This window comes from Malaclemys terrapin, chromosome 4 (genome assembly GCF_027887155.1).
Source record: "Malaclemys terrapin pileata isolate rMalTer1 chromosome 4, rMalTer1.hap1, whole genome shotgun sequence".
NCBI classification, from domain to species: Eukaryota; Metazoa; Chordata; order Testudines; family Emydidae; genus Malaclemys; species Malaclemys terrapin.
Window position 1 is genome coordinate 7,888,422 of NC_071508.1, and position 18,029 is coordinate 7,906,450.

Below are 18,029 nucleotides of genomic sequence, written 5' to 3' on the forward strand. Positions count from 1 at the left end.
GAGGAGACTGACCCAGGTTTCAAGGGTGAAATCTGTGTACTATGAACTCATCCAATGGGGTGAGAAAAACTGCTTAATCTAGATGTTGCCCAGTCTAATAGGGTTGAGAGTTTAGGCTGCATGCTTATTGAAGGAACATAAATCCACATCATGTAGAGGTCAAGCATAGGAGTTTATTACACACAGCACTGGCGGAGTGTCACCTGGCTTATTAGGCTCAGAGACACTGTCAATCAATTGATTACAATAGAATATATGGATTTTCCATGGGCGGGGGAAAGTGACGGGGTAGGCAGTTCCACACCCCAGGATAGGTTTTGCAGCAAGACAAGATAGCACATTAGCCAATGGTTAACAGGTTACATAATGTCTCCGCCCATGGTCTTAAGTTAGCAAGTTAATATTTAATTAATACTTTGATAAAATGTTATTAGTATAAAATATATATGTTGAATTCTGATTTGGGGTCCACAGGAATGGAGTAGCTTCTCTGATTGTCCAGCACATACATTCCTAGGAGTTAAAACAAAGAAACAGTGAAAGTATATGGCAATAAAGATTGTTTCCTTTGTGTTATAAGGCAGGCATTAGTCCCTGGGAAAGGGAGGTGGGAGGATGCCATATCTTATTTTGACATGTGCCAACCTTTCATAAACTCAAGGTTGGATATGTGGGAACAACATCTCCTTACAAAAGAAACTAACACAATAGGAACAGGGATTCTTTGTTTAATTTGCATCTTGAATGAGACAGAATTATTCAGTTCTCTGCTCCAACACCTGGCAATTTGCTGGCTAGGCTTATTTTAGCAAAACAAGATGATCGGTTTACCCCAGCTTTCTCTTAGCTGATCACTATTTGCTAGGCCTCAGGTCCCTTGACCATATTCTGGACTTTGGGTCTGGAAAAGAGCTGGCACAATCCATATACCAGGTTGTTCTATAAAATGGATTTTAACCCTTCACTTATAGTTTATTTTCTTTTGGTAACTAACTCTGACTTTTTGTCTATCACTTATAATCACTTAAAATCTATCTTTTGTAGTCAATACATTTGTTTTTCTATTTATGTTTACCAGTGAGTTTGCCTGAAGTGTTGGGTAATCAGCTCAGGTTTGCAAAGGCTAGTGTATATCCACTTTCCATTGATGAAGTGGTGAACCAATATACATTGGCCAAACCGGACAGTCGCTACGCAAAAGAATAAATGGACCAAATCTGACATCAGGAATCATAACATTCAAAAACCAGTGGGAGAACACTTCAACCTCTCTAACCACACAGTGACAGACTTGAAAGTGGCAATTTTGCAACAAAAAAACTTCAAAAACAGACTCCAAAGAGAGACTGCTGAACTTGAATTAATATGCAAACTAGATACAATTAACTTTGGTTTGAACAGAGACTGGGAATGGTTGGGTCATTACACTAATTGAATCTATTTCTCCATGTTAAGTATCCTCACACCTTCTATGGGTCATCTTGATTATCACTTCTAAGGTTTTTTTTCTCCTGCTGATGATAGCTTATCTCAATTGATTGGCCTCTTACAGTTGGTCTGGCTACTCCCACTTTTCATGTTCTCTGTATGTATAAATATCTTCTTTCTGTGTGTTCCAGTCTATGCATCCGAAGAAGTGGGCTGTAGCCCACGAAAGCTTATGCTCAAATAAATTTGTTAGTCTCTAAGGTGCCACAAGGACTCCTGTTCTTTTTGCGGATACAGACTAACACGGCTGTTACTCTGAAACCATTTAATAAATGTGCACTGCTCATCTTGACCAGTGCATGATGGTATATTCCTGAGGTACAGTGTTTGGGGGATTCGGCCAGTGCCTTTCCCTGTGTGATTCGTGAGTGGCTATGGGAGCATTCATGCAATCTAGCTGGGTGTTGTGCTGAGTTATCACAGCGCCTTGCGGGGAGAGTGAGGGAGGGTTTGTTGTTTGTCACTAGCAAAGCATTGTGAGAGACAGCCCAGGCTGGAGAGAGTTAAGGGGGGGGCAGTGGTCCCACAGTCCCAGGCTGCACCCAGGGAACCCATCACAACTGCACAGAATAAATCCTGCACTGGAAATTGATGAGGACGCTGAGGGAAAATGAGAACAGACACGCATAGAATTAAGTTTGATTAAACTTTAATTCTACCCGCCCACCACCCATCCTCTCCTACACCAGGCATTTAATTTGTTCCCATGTGGGGGTTACAGGGCTTCTTACTGTATAACCTGTAATCTGGAATATGCTCTCCTCAGATCAATCACCCCAGGACTTAAGGGTGGGGACCTCATCCCACAAGGGCCACAAGGTCTGGCTTCGGCTCACAAGGTCTCACCCTATCCCATGAGCCTGAGACCGATCATCAAAATCCCAGGTCTCTTACCTCTGGGAATGGCTCATTTTAAAGCTTTAACCACATGGCAGACCGGCCGCAAGTTGCAAAAAATTAACAGCTCAACCCAAATACCTACGTTAGGTACCAAGGTCATTTCCACTTAACCCACTGCAGCTTGAGAGTGATGCAAGGAAGGCCAAATCTTCCAAGTCCTCTGCCAATTGGCCCATGAGAGAAAAAATTCCTTCATGGCCCCCATATGGGTGATGGGCTAGACCCACAGCATCTGTCAGGCTGTGTTCCTATTCCTAGTTCAGAGTGAGGAGGATGGAGCTGCTAGAATGGAACCAAAAGTGGATCCATATGGCCCCTGCTCCAGGTTAAATCCTGGGAGACGGGGAATACTGGCCAATCAGAATCTTCTACCCCCCTCTCCTCCAAGCTGGCCATTGGGTGTCAGAGACTTCTGGATGGGAGAAGCTACATGGTGTCCCTCACTGAGTGTCTCCCTCCCTCATTGCTGGGACTGTCCCCTTACATTGCCAGCCCCATCAAGTTTCCCCCACCCGCTGAGGCACATGGGTGGCATTTCACGACCACAGTGCTATGCTGTTCTATGCCGAGAGTGTACTCCAGAGCAGGTGTGGCATGCAAACTCTCTCCCAACCCTCCAATTCCTTTTCAAGGTGGACCTCATCTCCTCTCCTCTCCAGCAATAAGCTTTGTGCAAATCTATTAAAATATCCTCTACAAACAACTCCATTCCCTTAGGGCTAAGCTAATTTCAGTCATCACATTATGTCATTTAGATTTTAAGCTCTTCAGGCCACACAAGTGAATAAATATTATTAAAATAAAATGTAATAAATAAAGCAAATCACCATCACATCAGCTGGAAATGGCTGACGGCTACAATAACTGATTATCAACACTCAGTGTTTGTTAGGACAATTTTTTGCCTTTGGTTGCTCTGTTCCTGTGATAAGCAAAATTTCCATCTTATGTCTTGCCTCCTCCAAGGTCTAGTCAGTGAAGATCTAGCCAACAACACTGATTTTTTAATTTTAGTCTTACAAAACTAGGTTGCGATCCTGTGATAATATCCACATAGGTGGATACTTGCAGTAGTAGTTTACTCTGTGAGGGCAGAATGATCAGCTGAAAGGACCTGATTGCGAGATTGGTTCCTTCCTGGAAGAAGAAAAAGTGGCCGCCATAATGAATTTTGATTTAATAAAATGTTTGTTCAAGTGCCCCATGAAATGTCACTTTAGGCGCTAGGTCAAACATTGGCTAAAGATAGGAGCAGTGCCAGGGGACTGAACGGAGACGGGGATGAAAAGTGGCTGAAGAATATGTGTTTAAAATGAGAGATGGCCGCAAAAATGTCCATGGAGTTTTGTGCTGGAAGTGCAAAGGCATCATATCGCCGAGCAGGGAGGTGACTGTCCGTCTCCGAGGTGACTGCACTCGTACATCTTGGACGAGAGCTTCAGCAGCTGTAAATCAGCATAGCTCCAACTCAAGTCCATTTAGCTGCACCCAGTATGGGCAGTGGAGGGTCTGGTCATAGAATCATAGAATCTCAGGGTTGGAAGGGACCTCAGGAGGTCATCTAGTCCCACCCCCTGCTCAAAGCAGGACCAACACCAACTAAATCAACTGTGTTCTGCCCTGGGCACCTCAGCTTGGGGGGCATTCAGAAGAGAATAACAGAAATGCTCAGGGGGCTGAAGGGATTGGGATGCATGGGATGATTAGAAGAACTAAATCTGTTTGTGTTGATTAAGCAACATCTATGTGTTGGGCCATAACAGGCTACAAAAAGTTTAAAGGAAGAAGAGGAATTAGTGAAGGTGGTGGATAAACGCATGAATTGGGACTAATGGAATGAAACTAGCAGGAAAGGGCATAGTTGGTCTGATTTCTGGGAAAACTTCCTGATCCTGAACTCTATTAGACTGAGAAATAATAGTAATAATAATAAGAAGAAGAACGATTATTATATTTTGATAACAGCTTAGGACTTCAGTAATAGACTAGGATCCCATTGGGTTAGACAGTGTACAAACACATAACAAAAAGACAGTCCCTACTCCTAAGAGCTTGCAAGCTAAACAAAAAGCAACCAGGGTTTCTAAGAGACAATGTGGGAGCACATGGAGACAAGGGGACAATGCTGATCAGCAAGATAGGCGATGGTCTCATCACATGCTCACTCTTGGTAAAGTTGATTTCTTCTCTTTGGATAGATATACACCTCTACCTCGATATAACGCTGTCCTCGGGAGCCAAAAAATCTTACCGTGTTATAGGTGAAACCGCGTTATATCAAACTTGCTTTGATCCACTGGAGTGCGCAGCCCCTCTCCCCCTCCCCAACCTCCCCCCCCCCTGGTGCGCTGCTTTACCAAATTAGTGTTATATTGGGGTAGAGGTGTATATGTGAAGAGAAGGTAGAATTTCCCTTCTCAGGATAAGACACTATTGCCTTCTTGCGAATCACACACTTTAATTGATGGTACGAGCAGGAATGCTCTCGAACTAACTGGATTTCCCATGACTTTGTGGCCCCTCTTGATTTTTCCCCTTCTCTTATTCTGAGATGAGCAGATACAGAGCAGTGTTTGGTTTGAACCAGAAGAACCAGAAGAAGGGATTTAGTATCAAGCCTCCTTTCCCCGTTGATTGGAAAGCAGTTGCATTTCCCTTATAACTCTGGAGCTACATCCTGGGGAATAGGGAATTATAGTGGGCTTTCATGATTTTGGGACTTGGGGAGCACCTCTAGTATAAATGTGCAGAAACCGGGCAAGTATCTCCGTTCCTTTTACACTGGACATGAATTGTACACAGAGTGACCCAGGTTTGCTACTACAGAAGTCAATGTGAGTTTGGCCAAGGATCTCAATGGCAGCATGGTCAGACCAACAGAGGAGCTGGTTCCTGGCTGGGGAGTTTAGTTGGCTACCAGCCTTTCTGTCAGTAGTGGGAGTAGTGCCAGCGGCTGATGGGCGGAAAATTGTCCCAACTAGGAGCCCCTGGAAAATCTCCCTGTAACAGGGTGACTCACCCCTTAAGGGCTGGAATTAGCCAACCCTGATGACAGAATGAGGTTGAATCAGGTACTATCCTATAAAAGGCAGCAGGTGCCTGCAATGAAGGGGGAAGCCCAGGAAAAGTCTACAGAAAGTAAGGAAAGGCAGCTGCAGGACCCTAAGACCAGGGGAGATACCCGTGCTAGGGAGGCCTTGAGAGGCCCTGTCCAAGCAGGAGAGAGACTTCAAAGGCCCTAGGTTGGAAGACCTGGGAAGAGGAAGAGAACCCGTGTGTGGTGTAGACTTACAAACCAGCTTTGTTTTGGGATTTGGGGTTTTATTTGCAGTTTATTTTATATCAATCAATCTAGTCCCCACTGAGGGGTATTTTTTGAGCAAGAAAAAGCCTGAAGAGAAGTTTTATTTGAACCATCCAAGAAGGAGGCAGGCTGCCTGTAGCGTGATCCTAGGCCACGAGGGGATGCCCAGGAGGTGGCCAGCCGGGTTATATTGCCTGTCTGCTGGTTCTTCCTCCCCTCTAGGATATTTGGGGCAGGAAAAAGCAAGGTCCTGCTGCCTCCATTTCTCCCTTCACTCCATCATAGGAGGTGTAGTTAGCCTAGCATGCCCGCCTGAGGAGTATGTGAGCATGAGACATCAGAACTCCAACTCCCAGGAGGCACCGTGGCAGCATTTAAAAAATATAATATTTTGGGTTTGCCTGAAATTTTTTTCCAAAAGAAAAAAAATGTCCACGGTAACTCCCCGCTCATTTTTCAGACCAGGTCTAGCCACTGTGCAGGCACAAAACTAGCTACCACGAGTCCACTACTCCTACTCCATGCAGGCTGTGGCATTCTTTGCAGAAAAGCTTGAGAGAGTTTAATAATTAACTCGCTTTTATTCAAACACAGAAATCAGATCTGGGTGTAGGCTGCAATCTACCCCTTCTTTGATCTCTCCATGTAGGAAGACCAGATGTCCAGTTTTTAAAGGGACAGTCCCATTTTTTGGGACTTTTTCTTATATAGGTGCCTATTACCCCACACCCCATGTCCTGTTTTTTCACAGTTGCTACCTGGTAACCCTATCTCCATGCAATCTGGAGTCCTTCCTCCCAAAGTACAGGATGCTCTCTGGAGCCACACACTACAACTTTATACCGCAGTGTCAGCTGCTTCACACACAGGTGGGCAGGGAGAAGACAGGAATATATATGAGAGGGCTGGGGTCTTGCATCCACCCCCACAATGTGCCAGTCAACAAAACGGGAAGCCCATTATTTTCCATCCCTGCCCCTGTCAACACAGTGAGAACCAGGGATGGATTGTGATTCTGAGAATCACAATTTGCTCCCTCGTCTGGCCCTCCAGCTCTGCGCTGCCTGTATTCAGGGAGGCTGAGTACTCCCAGACACAAGCATTAAAAATTATCAGGAGTCAGGCCCCTGAAAATCATGCAAGTAACTTTAAAATCAAGAGCTGTGGAAAAATACTAAATTCTGAGCTCTTTTTATTTACCTTCTGGTTTTTAAGCATTTGGGTTAATACTTTTTTGGGGGGAGGGGAGTTCTGAAAACATATTTAGTGCTAGAAACATATTTATTTTTAACTGAAAGCTGAGATTCTTGTAAAATAACATAACTCCAAGAGTTGGGGCTAAAAGAAAAACAGAGATTATTGTGATATTCATGATAAAATTGTAATAATTTACCATACCAATATGTTGCAATAAAACCCTTTCCGCTAAAGAAATAAATTAGAGCTGGTCAAAAATCTTTTGTTAAAAAAATGGCATTTTGTAACAAATAAAAATGTTGTCAGAAAATGTTTGTTATGTTTGAAAAAATTTTAAATTGTTTTGTCCTGTTTCAAATTGAAAAAAAAAGACCTGATTTGCTGTTAGAAATGTTTTAAAGAAATAAGTTGGTTTGGGGCTTCCCTCGACATTTCTCTCCCATTTTTCTTTCTCCCTTCCTTTTTGCTCTCTTAAAAAGGGGAAAAATGAGTCAGAGGAGATCAGCAAGGGGGAAAGCATGGAAACAAATAAATGATTTAAACAGTCAAAACATGTTGTTTTCCTGAAAACCCAAATGTTTAGTTTTTGAAAACCAATCCCCAACATTTCTTCACATTTCTAAAACCAAACTGAGCCAAATGTTTTATTTGAAATTATGTGAAGCAAACAAACAAAATATCCCCCTTTTTTTTTCAAAATGAAAATTTTCAAGTAAAATAAAAGTTTTCATTTCATTCAAAATTTTGTCATGGGAACTACTTACCATTTTTCTACTCACCCTGCAAATAATCCTTTTCAATGTCAAGAATACAGGGTGCTGAAAAATGATCAACATACAGATCTTAGAGAGAAGGGTATATTTGAAATGAAAAGTCTAATGGTCAAATCCTGGGCCTTCATCACCTGAGAGCCCTACCTGGTCTTTCGTCAGAAGAACACAAGCTGCTGGTGAGAGCGTGTTCCAGGCCCTCCCCACTGTGCCAGGTCTACAGAGGATAAGATTGTGTTGTAGCCACTGCTAGAGTGCCCGACTCTTGAGCTCAAGTTGTAGCAACTCATGCTGTTAGCTGCGGAGGTCCCTCAGTGTCATGGTTACAGGATAGCTGGCACTCTTGACCCATTCTCTGGCTTCTCCCTCAAAAGTGACAGGTCTGTGCCGTCTCCTTTCTCATGATGGAATCATGTGATTCTCTCACTCTCAGGTCCCAGGCTACAGTACCCTGTGGATCAATTGTACTTGCCCAACAGGTTGGACTAGGTTTGATACCTCCACTCCTTTCCTTCGGGAGTGGTGGGCACTGGTAGATACAGTGATGCAAAAGAGCATTCTTAAACCAAAGTATTGTTTAATCTTAACAGTAGGAAAAAAGCATAACATAAGAGAAAAAGGATTTTAAAATATCACAACATCTATATGCATGTCTATCTTTCCTAAAACTCGCCATCTGCCTGGAAGCTTTGAAAGGCCAAACTTCTTTAGACCACCAAAGGAGCATCTGTATCTGTATCTCCATGACACTCCTTGGTAAAGGCCTGACCCCTGCTCAGAGACCCCTTTTAAACTCTTTATTGCCCTTTTAATCTTTTGGCTCCCAGCCTTGGCAAATAGGCCACCTAACTGTGGCTGGAGACAGGAAGCAAGCGTCTTCACAACTAATAGTACAGGCATTGTCTCTTAATGATCCCAGAAGCACTTTTCGAGAGGTGGCTTATCTAGAGCTTTCTTCCTGCTTGTTTTCCAACATCCCTGCTATTAAACTAAACCAACATATGCATACAGGAAACATCCCAATAACCAGGCCACATAAAATATTCATAAATGATTACAGATCAAGGCCACATCCTTCACACACAGTGTAGCCCCAGTGTTTTGGCAGGATAGCAGCTATCACAAGAAAAATATGAGAACTAATGAGCACAAGTGGCAGAGGAGATATATAATGGGGAGTGTATGTATGTGTGTGTGCATGTCTGTGTGTGGGGGGGTTAACATCTTCATATTTCCCAGGCACTGAAACACAATTTAATAATGATCAGGGGAAAGAAATAGTTTGGGAAAGGAGATAAAGAGTAAAAAATGAAGAAGAATCTACCTATACCCATCTGCTGCAGGCCTGCAGGAGAGCAAGAAAAAACAGATACTGGCCTTGTTCTCCAAGGGCTCAAAACTGCAGAATAAAATACACTCGGAGGGCTGCGGGGCCCCAATCCTGTCAGGATGCAAGTGCCAAAGAGGTGCTCGCTGAATGTCTTAAGATGGACCTGTTAGGATGTGGCTGTCGGGGAGTCTGGTCATTGACCAGGGAGAAGTCACATGTAATTCATGCCCAGTACTGGGCATTGCACAATGAGATACAACAGATGGGCCAGGTATTCACCCATTCAAGCTTATTGCCTCTGGTCATGAATTTAGACCTAGAGAGAATATTTTCCTCTCTAACGCTCTCTTCAGGGCATCCTTCACCTCCTTGTTCCTCAGGCTGTAAATCAGGGGGTTCAACATGGGGGTCACCACAGTGTAGAACACTGAGACCACCTTGTCCTGATCCCTCGAGTACTTTGTGCTGGGCTGTAAATAGATGAACAGGCCACTCCCATAGAAGATGGTGACGGCTGTGAGGTGGGAAGTGCAGGTGGAGAAGGCTTTGAACCTGCCCTCGGCAGAGCGGATCCTCAGGATAGCGTTGAGGATGAAAACATAGGAGATGAGGACAATCAGGCCACTGAATACCCCAGTCAAATATGTCACAGCTAGAAGCACAACGTGATTGATGCTGGAGTCGGAGTTGGCGAGCGATAGCAGCGGGGAGATGTCACAGAAGAACAAGTCAATGACATTGGAGCCACAGAAGGTTAATGTTAACATGCCTGTTGTCTGTGCCATTGAATTTACACACCCAGCTAGGAAAGACCCAGCCATCAGCTGGGCACAAAGTCTCGGACACATGACAACTCTATAGAGCAGCGGGTTACAGATGGCCACATATCGGTCATATGCCATTGCAGCCAGGAGGAAACACTCTGTTACAATCAGCATACAGAAAACACAGATCTGAGCTGCACAGCCAGTGTAAGAAATGGCTTTCCTCTCTGCTAGCAAATCCACCAGCATCTTGGGGGCGACGACTGTGGAATAACAGAGATCTACAAATGCCAAATTACTAAGGAAATAATACATGGGGGTGTGAAGTCTGGGGTCGATCTTGACTAATGTGATCATTCCAAGGTTCCCCAGTAAGGTAATAATATAGATCACTAGGAAAATCATGAAGAGAAGGATCTGAAGGTCTGGATGATCTGTGAATCCTTTGAGAATGAATTCAGTAACCTGGGTACAGTTTCCTCCAACCATGTCTACAGTGCACAGTCCCTGTTTGTACATTACAGATGGAAGCCATTAAATAGCTGCAGAAAATTTAATACAACCAGCTTGCCAGATCTGTCTCCAGTGTAATGCTGATGCAGACTTTCAGGGTCTTCACACAGAATACTGACCTGATGATATTCTTGCTGGCAAATGGGAGTCATGGTTCCTGTCCAGATACAGAGAGGCAGGACGGTCTAGTCCTAAAATAGAAATTTATGCAAAGATCATTTATACAGAAATCAATGATCAGTGGTCATTGCAATAGGACAATAATATGATGCATAGAATAATTCTTTCACCAGGAATTCTTTTTCTATGTCTGGAGTATGCCCCGATCAGTTTGCCATGCAACCTCTCTGTCATCCTTCAAATTTCTTCTCAAGATGTACCTCATCTCTCTTTCTCTCCAACAGTGACCTTTTTGTAAATCGATTAAAATATGCCATATAAAAAGCTTCTTCGACTTTCAGTTAAATTTATTTCAGGCATTGTGTTATGTCATTTAGGCCCAGATTTTTAAAGATATTTTGGCATCTAATGCTCATTGAAATCAATACCTTAAAAAACCTCTCAGCTTTCATCTTTAGGCTCCTCAAGGCTTACAGGTGAATAAGGATTACTAAAATATAATTTAATAAATAGGATCAAAGAACATCATGTTAGCTAGATGAGTGACTTCAATCACTGATGACTTGAATTCAGTTCTTCTTTGGACAATTTTTTGCCTTTGATTGTGTGTAACATATGATAACTGCAATTTCCCTCTTGGAGTTTGCCTCCTTCAAGGTTTCCTCAGTGAAGATTCAGATTTTGACAAACAAACCTGATTACTTTTTTTGATGGCCTATCAATATTAGGTCCCAAACCTGTAATCATATCCTCATAGGTTTTAGTCAGGAGGAGAGGATGGAAGAGGATAAAGTATGGGCCAGATCAGATGAGAAACATTCAAATAAAAAAGAGTCTGACACATCAGAAAAGGACAAACAAATAAACAGTGACAAGTTTTAAGGTGCTTGTACACAAATGTTAGAAGTCTAAATAATAAGATGGGTGAAGTAGAGTGCCTCATGTTAAAGGAGGATATTGATATAATAGACATCACAGAAACCTGGTGGAGTGAGGACAATCAATGGGACACAATCATTCCGGGCTACAAAATATATCGGAAGGACAGAAGAGGTCATACGGGGGGTGGATGGGGGGTTGGGATTGGCACTATATGTGAAAGAAAATGTAGAATCAAATGAAGTAAAAATCTTAAATGAATCCACATGTTCCATAGAATCTCTATGGATAGTAATTCCATGCTCTAATAAGAATATAACAGTAGGGATCTATTATCGACCACCTGACCAGGACAGTGATAGTGCCTATGAAATGCTAAGGGAGATTAGAGAGGCTATCAAAATAAAGAACTCAATAATAGTGGGGGATTTCAATTATCCCCATATTGACTGGGGACATGTCACCTCAGGATGAAATGCAGAGACAAAATTTTTCAATACTTTAAATGACTGCTTCTTGGAGCAGCTGGTACAGGAACCCACAAGGGGAGAGGCAATTCTCGATTTAGTCCTGAGTGGAGCACAGAAGCTGGTCCAAGAGGTAACTAAGACCATAATATAATAACATTTAACATTCCTGTGGTGGGAAGAACACCTCAGCAGCCCAACACTGTGGCATTTATTTTCAGAAAGGGGAACTATGCAAAAATGAGGAGGTTAGTTAAACAGAAATTAAAAGATACAGTGACTAGAGTGAAATCCCTGCAAGCTGCATGGACACTTTTCAAAGACACCATAATAGAGGCTCAACTTAAATGTATACCCCAAATTAAAAAACACAGTAAAAGAAGTAAAAAAGAGCCTCCGTGGCTTAACAACCATGTAAAAGAAGCAGTGTGAGATAAAAAGGCATCTTGGAAGTCAAAGTGGAAGTCAAATCCTAGTGAGGTAAATAGAAAGGAGCATAAACACTGCCAAATTAAGTGTAAACATGTAATAAGAAAAGCCAAAGTTTGAAGCAACAAAATGGCAAATGAAATTTAATGTGAATAAATGTAAAGTAATGCACATTGGAAAAAATAACCCCAACTATACATACAATATGATGGGGGCTAATTTAGCTACAACTAATCAGGAAAGAGATCTTGGAGTCATTGTGGATAGTTCTCTGAAGACGTCCATGCAATGTGCAGCGGCAGTCAAAAAAGGAAACAGGATGTTAGAAATCATTAAAAAGGGGATAGAGAATAAGACGGAGAATATCTTATTGCCCTTATATAAATCCATGGTACGCCCACATCTTGAATACTGCATACAGATGTGGTCTCCCATCTCAAAAAAGATAGACTGGCATTAGAAAAGGTTCAGAGAAGGGCAACTAAAATGATTAGGGGTTTGGAACGGGTCCCATATGAGGAGAGATTAAAGAGCCTAGACTTTTCAGCTTGGAAAAGAGGAGAGTAAGGGGGGATATGATAGAGGTATATAAAATCATGAGTGATGTGGAGAAAGTGAATAAGGAAAAGTTATTTACTTGTTCCCATAATCTAAGAACTAGTGGCTACCAAATGAAATTAATGGTCAGCAGGTTTAAAACAAATAAAAGGAAGTTATTCACACAGCGCACAGTCAACCTGTGGAACTCCTTGCCTGAGGAGGTTGTGAAGGCTAGCACTATAACAGGGTTTCAAAGAGAACTAGATACATTCATGGAGGTTAAGTCCATTAATGGCTATTAGCCAGGATGGGTAAGGAATGGTGTCCCTAGCCTCTGTTTGTCAGAGGATGGAGATGGATGGCAGGAGAGAGATCACTTGATCATTACCTGTTAGGTTCACTCCCTCTGGGGCATTGGCCACTGTCAGCAGACAGGATACTGGGTTGGATGGACCTTTGGTCTGACCCAGTATGGCCATTCTTATGTTCTTATAGGTGCATGAGTACGAAGCCCCACTGAACTCCGTTAAGGCACAATCATCTACTCAAATGGGTCTGATAGGAGGACTGGGTCCATACTGGATGAAGAGAAAGTGGTAGCCATAATGTCTTTGGACTTTAGTAAAATGTTTGAGCATGTTTCTCATGAAATAAGAGGGAAAGCCTATAATGGATCAGTAACTGGTTAAAAGCAGGAAACAGAGGAGAGGAATAATGGTCAGTTTTCAGAGAGGTAAATAGCGGGGTCCCCCAGGGATCTGCACTGGGACCAGTGCTGTTCAACATATTCTGAAACGATCTGAAAAAATAGGTAAGCGGTGAGGTGGCAAAATTGGCAGATGATACACAATTACTCAAGATAGTGAAGTCCCAAGCAGACTGTGAAGAGTTACAAAGGGATTTCACAAAACTGGGTGACTGGGTAACAAAATGGCAATAAAATTCAGTGTTGATAAATGCAAAGTAATGCACATTGGAAAACGTAATCCCAACGATACATACAAGCGGATGGGGTCTAAATTAGCAGTTGCCACTCATAAAAGACAGCTTGGGGTCATTGTGGATAGTTGCCTGAAAACATCTATTCAATGTGCCGTGGCTGTCAAAAAACTAACAGAATGTTAGGGGCCATTAGGAAAGGGATAGATAAGAAAATAGTAAATATCACAATGTTTCCATATAAATCCATGGTATGCCCACACCCTGAATGCTGCATGCAGTTCTGGTCATCTGATCTCAAAAAAGATATATTAGAACTGGAAAAGGTACAGCTAAGGGCAACAAATATGATTAGGGTATGGAAGAGCTTCCATATGAGAAGAGATTAAAAAGACTGGGCCTGTTCAACTTGGAAAAGCGGCAGCTAAGGGGAGATATGTTAGAAGTCCAGGGAATGAGGAGGCGAGGATTTTATCAAATCTGGCAATTATCAAGGACTGAATATTTCAGGCAAACAGCCAGACACAGCTGTTGTAGAAAAGAAGACAAACAAGACCATGTTAAGACCATACCAGCAGAAAAACATAACAAAGAAACCAGAAGAGAAGATGGCAAAGTATGAAGAAGCGTACCACAAAGAGGAATGATTATGGAAAACTAGAAGACTATCGCAATGATAGGAGAATATGCAGCAATCTCTAAGGGCATGATTGAGCAGCTGAAGAACACGTTACGAGTGCAAGACATCACTGTCAGTGACCTGCAGAAGATTGTGCTCATAGACATTGTGAGAATTTTAGGAAAGTCTAAGGAAAACCAGTGCATTTGAGCCCCGAAAATGCAGGAATTCTGAAGAAGGTTTAACAAAACTCATGACTGCCCAAGCCTACAGCTGGTTTGTGGTGAGGATTCATTGGTGACTCATGAGGATCCATTTTTTATTGTAGTTTTCCCCTTTCTATGCCTAAAGATCTTGTATATTGGGAAGGTTATTTGTTTAAAATTAACCCCCATGATGTTATATTGAGGGATAATCAAAAATAATAAAAATTGTGTTGTGGTACCAGATCAGGACCTAAGTCATACACTAGGACCTCTTTGGGTTAGATACTGTATAAAAACCTAACAAAAAATTCTCTGTTCCTAAAAGCTTGCAATCTAATCACAAGCCACAACAGACACAGACAGACAAGGAGACAATGAGACAATGCTGGTCATCAGAACAGGCAGTGATCTCAGCACATCCTATCCCTCTCTCCATAAAGCTGTTGTCTTCTCTCTGGATAGATAAATATTGAAGAGAAAGAAGAACTTCCCCTCTCAGGATAAGACACCATTTTCTTCTTGTGAATCACACACATGTAGCCTACAAGCAGAAATGTTTTGAAACTGACCGGCTTTCCCATGGCTTTGTGGAGTCTCTTTGTTTTCTCCCTTCTCTTATTCTGAGATGAGTAAATATGGAGCAGTTCCTGGTTTGGACGATAAGAAGGGATTTAGTAGCATTTCTTCTTTTCCTGCCGGTTGGACAAGAGTGACATTTCCCTGATTAGCGCTGGAGCTATATCATGAGGAATTGGGAATTATAGTGGGTTCTTTGGGACCTGGGGAGCAACGTTAATCTCAGGAGTGTGAATATACAGAAAACAGACAATTATCTCCATGTCTTTCATACTAGAAGCACCCTGTACACAAAGTAACATTTATGTGAGCTTGGCCAAGGATCTCAATGGGAGCATGATCAGACAAGACTTTGTAATAAGTTTCTCTTTCCTACATGAAAAAAGGCAATATAAAGTGCTCACACAAAAGCACTGGTCTTTACCACTGGTATTGTAAAATGTACAACAGCATGCCAAAGCACCACAGCAGGGGAAAGAGAATGGGCCTGGCAGTTCATTTCCCCTTCCTGGCGTTGCTAGAGCGGGAGGTTGTTTGGGAGCAGAAGGTTTGTCCTGTTGTGCAGTCACATGCATGCATAGCTCTGGCACTGCTGGGGACATGGCCTCCTTCCAGAGACATTCCCTCCCTTGTCTCCAGTCCAGTGTTCCCAGCTCTCACGACTTGATTGTGACTCATGTGATATTTGGTGTTTTCCTTAAAGCACCAGCTCCTGGAGCCAGGTGAAATACACGAAAATCCCAGTTTATGTTACAGAAACAGAACAAATAGGACAGTGATGTAGTTCCACAGAAAATCTTGAAAATGGGGCCTAAGTTACACAGTAAAAGGTTCAGAAACCAGAGGCAAATAAAATACATTTTAAGAAATTCCTGTTTTATCTACATCTATACAGCCAATCTCATGATTTTGGGGACCTGGCTCGGAATTTTTGAATGCTTGGCCTTGGCCATGACTGCCATTCCCTCCCCTGTGACATGTCCCTGTCACACCAGGTGAGGTGGGTGCCACTTCACCACACGATACCAACAGCCATGAGTAAGCTCCATCTCCCGTGTCACTCTGCTTGAGCCCATGGCAATAAGAAATCATTCAAACAATATCCGCAGTCTCAATTCAATTCTGAGAAACAGCATCTGATACTAACAAAGAGCGAGGTTGTGTCTTCCCCCATGTGCCTGTGTAGGGGAGGAAGGGGACAAAAGGGGTGAAGAACTCCAGGAGGAGCAGAGGTGGGGGGGGGACCTCTGGACCTCTTTTGTAGAGGCAAAATTGATCTCAGGGCTGGAGGCAGAATTGATGGGGAGACTGGGTGGAGGTTTGGAAGACAGAAATGATGCAGGGATTGGGGGTTGGATCGATTTAGGGGTTGGGGGCTGAATTAATTGCTGGACAAGGAAGAGTTGGGCAGATGTAGGGGAGGGGAAGGTATGATGAGATGGCTACAATGGCTGATCTGTGACTGCCAACAGCGAATATCTCCAACGACTGGTGATGGGACATGAGAGAGGGAGGACTCTAAGGCCTTGTCTACACTACACTTTAGTGACAGCTCTTTGATTTTCTCCTTTGTTACCTCCGACACGAGAAGAATGGAAGTAGTTCCTGGTCTGAACTATAGGATGGCTTTTGAGTCGAACTTCCTTTTCCTGCTGCTCAGACCCCCATCACCAGGGAGTGGAAGCTCTACTAAGCTTTGCTGGCTTCTGGACATGCTCTCTGGAGCACCTCAAATCCCAGGAGTTTAACTATGCAGAGGAAAAACACAGTTAAGATTAGTTTTGTATCTCTTATGTTGGTCATTTCCTACAAACGTTTTAACAGGATTTAATAAGAACTTGTTCCATTTCATTTTTATTAAAAAGTCACTTTCAATTATTTTACAGCATCAATTTGTATAAAGTTTAGACACAAAAGGCTGGATCGGTAGCTCAGCTAGACTGGTACAACCCCACAATGTTAACATTAATGCCGATGGATTTACACTGATATAAGATAGCTCAGAATTTGGCTCCTATGTCACTTCTAAGGTAAGAGAACCCAAAATATCCAAATTACCCCAGACTCTTACCTGTAAGATTTGGGTTGTGTTCTCAACTCTGCCGTTCACAATCTGTGCTTCTTTTTAAAGAAGCCTTATTGAGGGCGCAGGAAAGGACAGTTACCTGTTCCGTAACTGGCGTTCTTCGAGATGTGTTGCTCGTGTCTATTCCACTATAGGCGTGCGTGCTCACCATGTGCACCGGCGCTGGAAGTTTTTCCCCTAGCAGTACCCAAAGGGGGAGCGCTGCTGCAACTCCTGGAGTGGCACCTCTATAGCTCGCTATAAGGGAAGCTGCGGACTCCCCCCACCCTCAGTTCCTTCTTGCCGGACCAACTCCGACAGAGGGGAAGGAGGGCCGGATGTGACATAGACATGAGCAACTCATCTTGAAGAATGCCAGTTACGGAACAGGTAACTGTCCTTTCTTCTTCGAGTGCTTGCTCATGTGTATTCCACAGTACGTGATTGCAAGGTAAGTCTGATGGAGGTGGGTAGGTGTTCACAGATTCCCTGGCTGAAGCACAGTTCTACCGAAACCAGCATCATACCTGGCGTGTGAGCCAGTTGCATAGTGCGAGGTGAACGTGCACTGAGGACCAGGTAGCGGCTCTACAGATGTCCTGGAAGGGACATGGGCCACATAGGCAGACGACGAGGCCTGAGCCCTAGTCGAGTGCGCCCTCACGATAGGTGGTGAGGGAACCCCTGCCAGGTCGTAGCATGTGTGGATGCATGATGTAATCCACTGAGAAAGCCTCTGGGTGGAGATCGGTTGATCCCTCATGTGCTTGGCTGAAGCAACAAATAGTTGCGAAGACCAATGGAATGGCTTAGTCCAATCCAGATAAAAAGCCAGTGCCCTGCGCACATCGAGCATATGGAGGTGGCGGTTCCTTGTTAGAGGCATGAGGTTTGGGACAGAGGACAGGCAGGAAGATGTCCTG

At 43.2% G+C, this 18,029-nt stretch overlaps 1 protein-coding gene across 1 annotated transcript; it reads right to left on the reverse strand.

Annotated features, from left to right (window-relative positions):
• Nucleotides 1–9,291: 9,291 nt before the first annotated feature.
• Nucleotides 9,292–10,242, reverse strand: LOC128837507 (olfactory receptor 1052-like). The gene has a single exon (XM_054028775.1). The coding sequence runs from the start codon at nucleotides 10,240–10,242 to the stop codon at nucleotides 9,292–9,294; it is 951 nt and encodes a 316-aa protein (XP_053884750.1).
• Nucleotides 10,243–18,029: the final 7,787 nt, after the last annotated feature.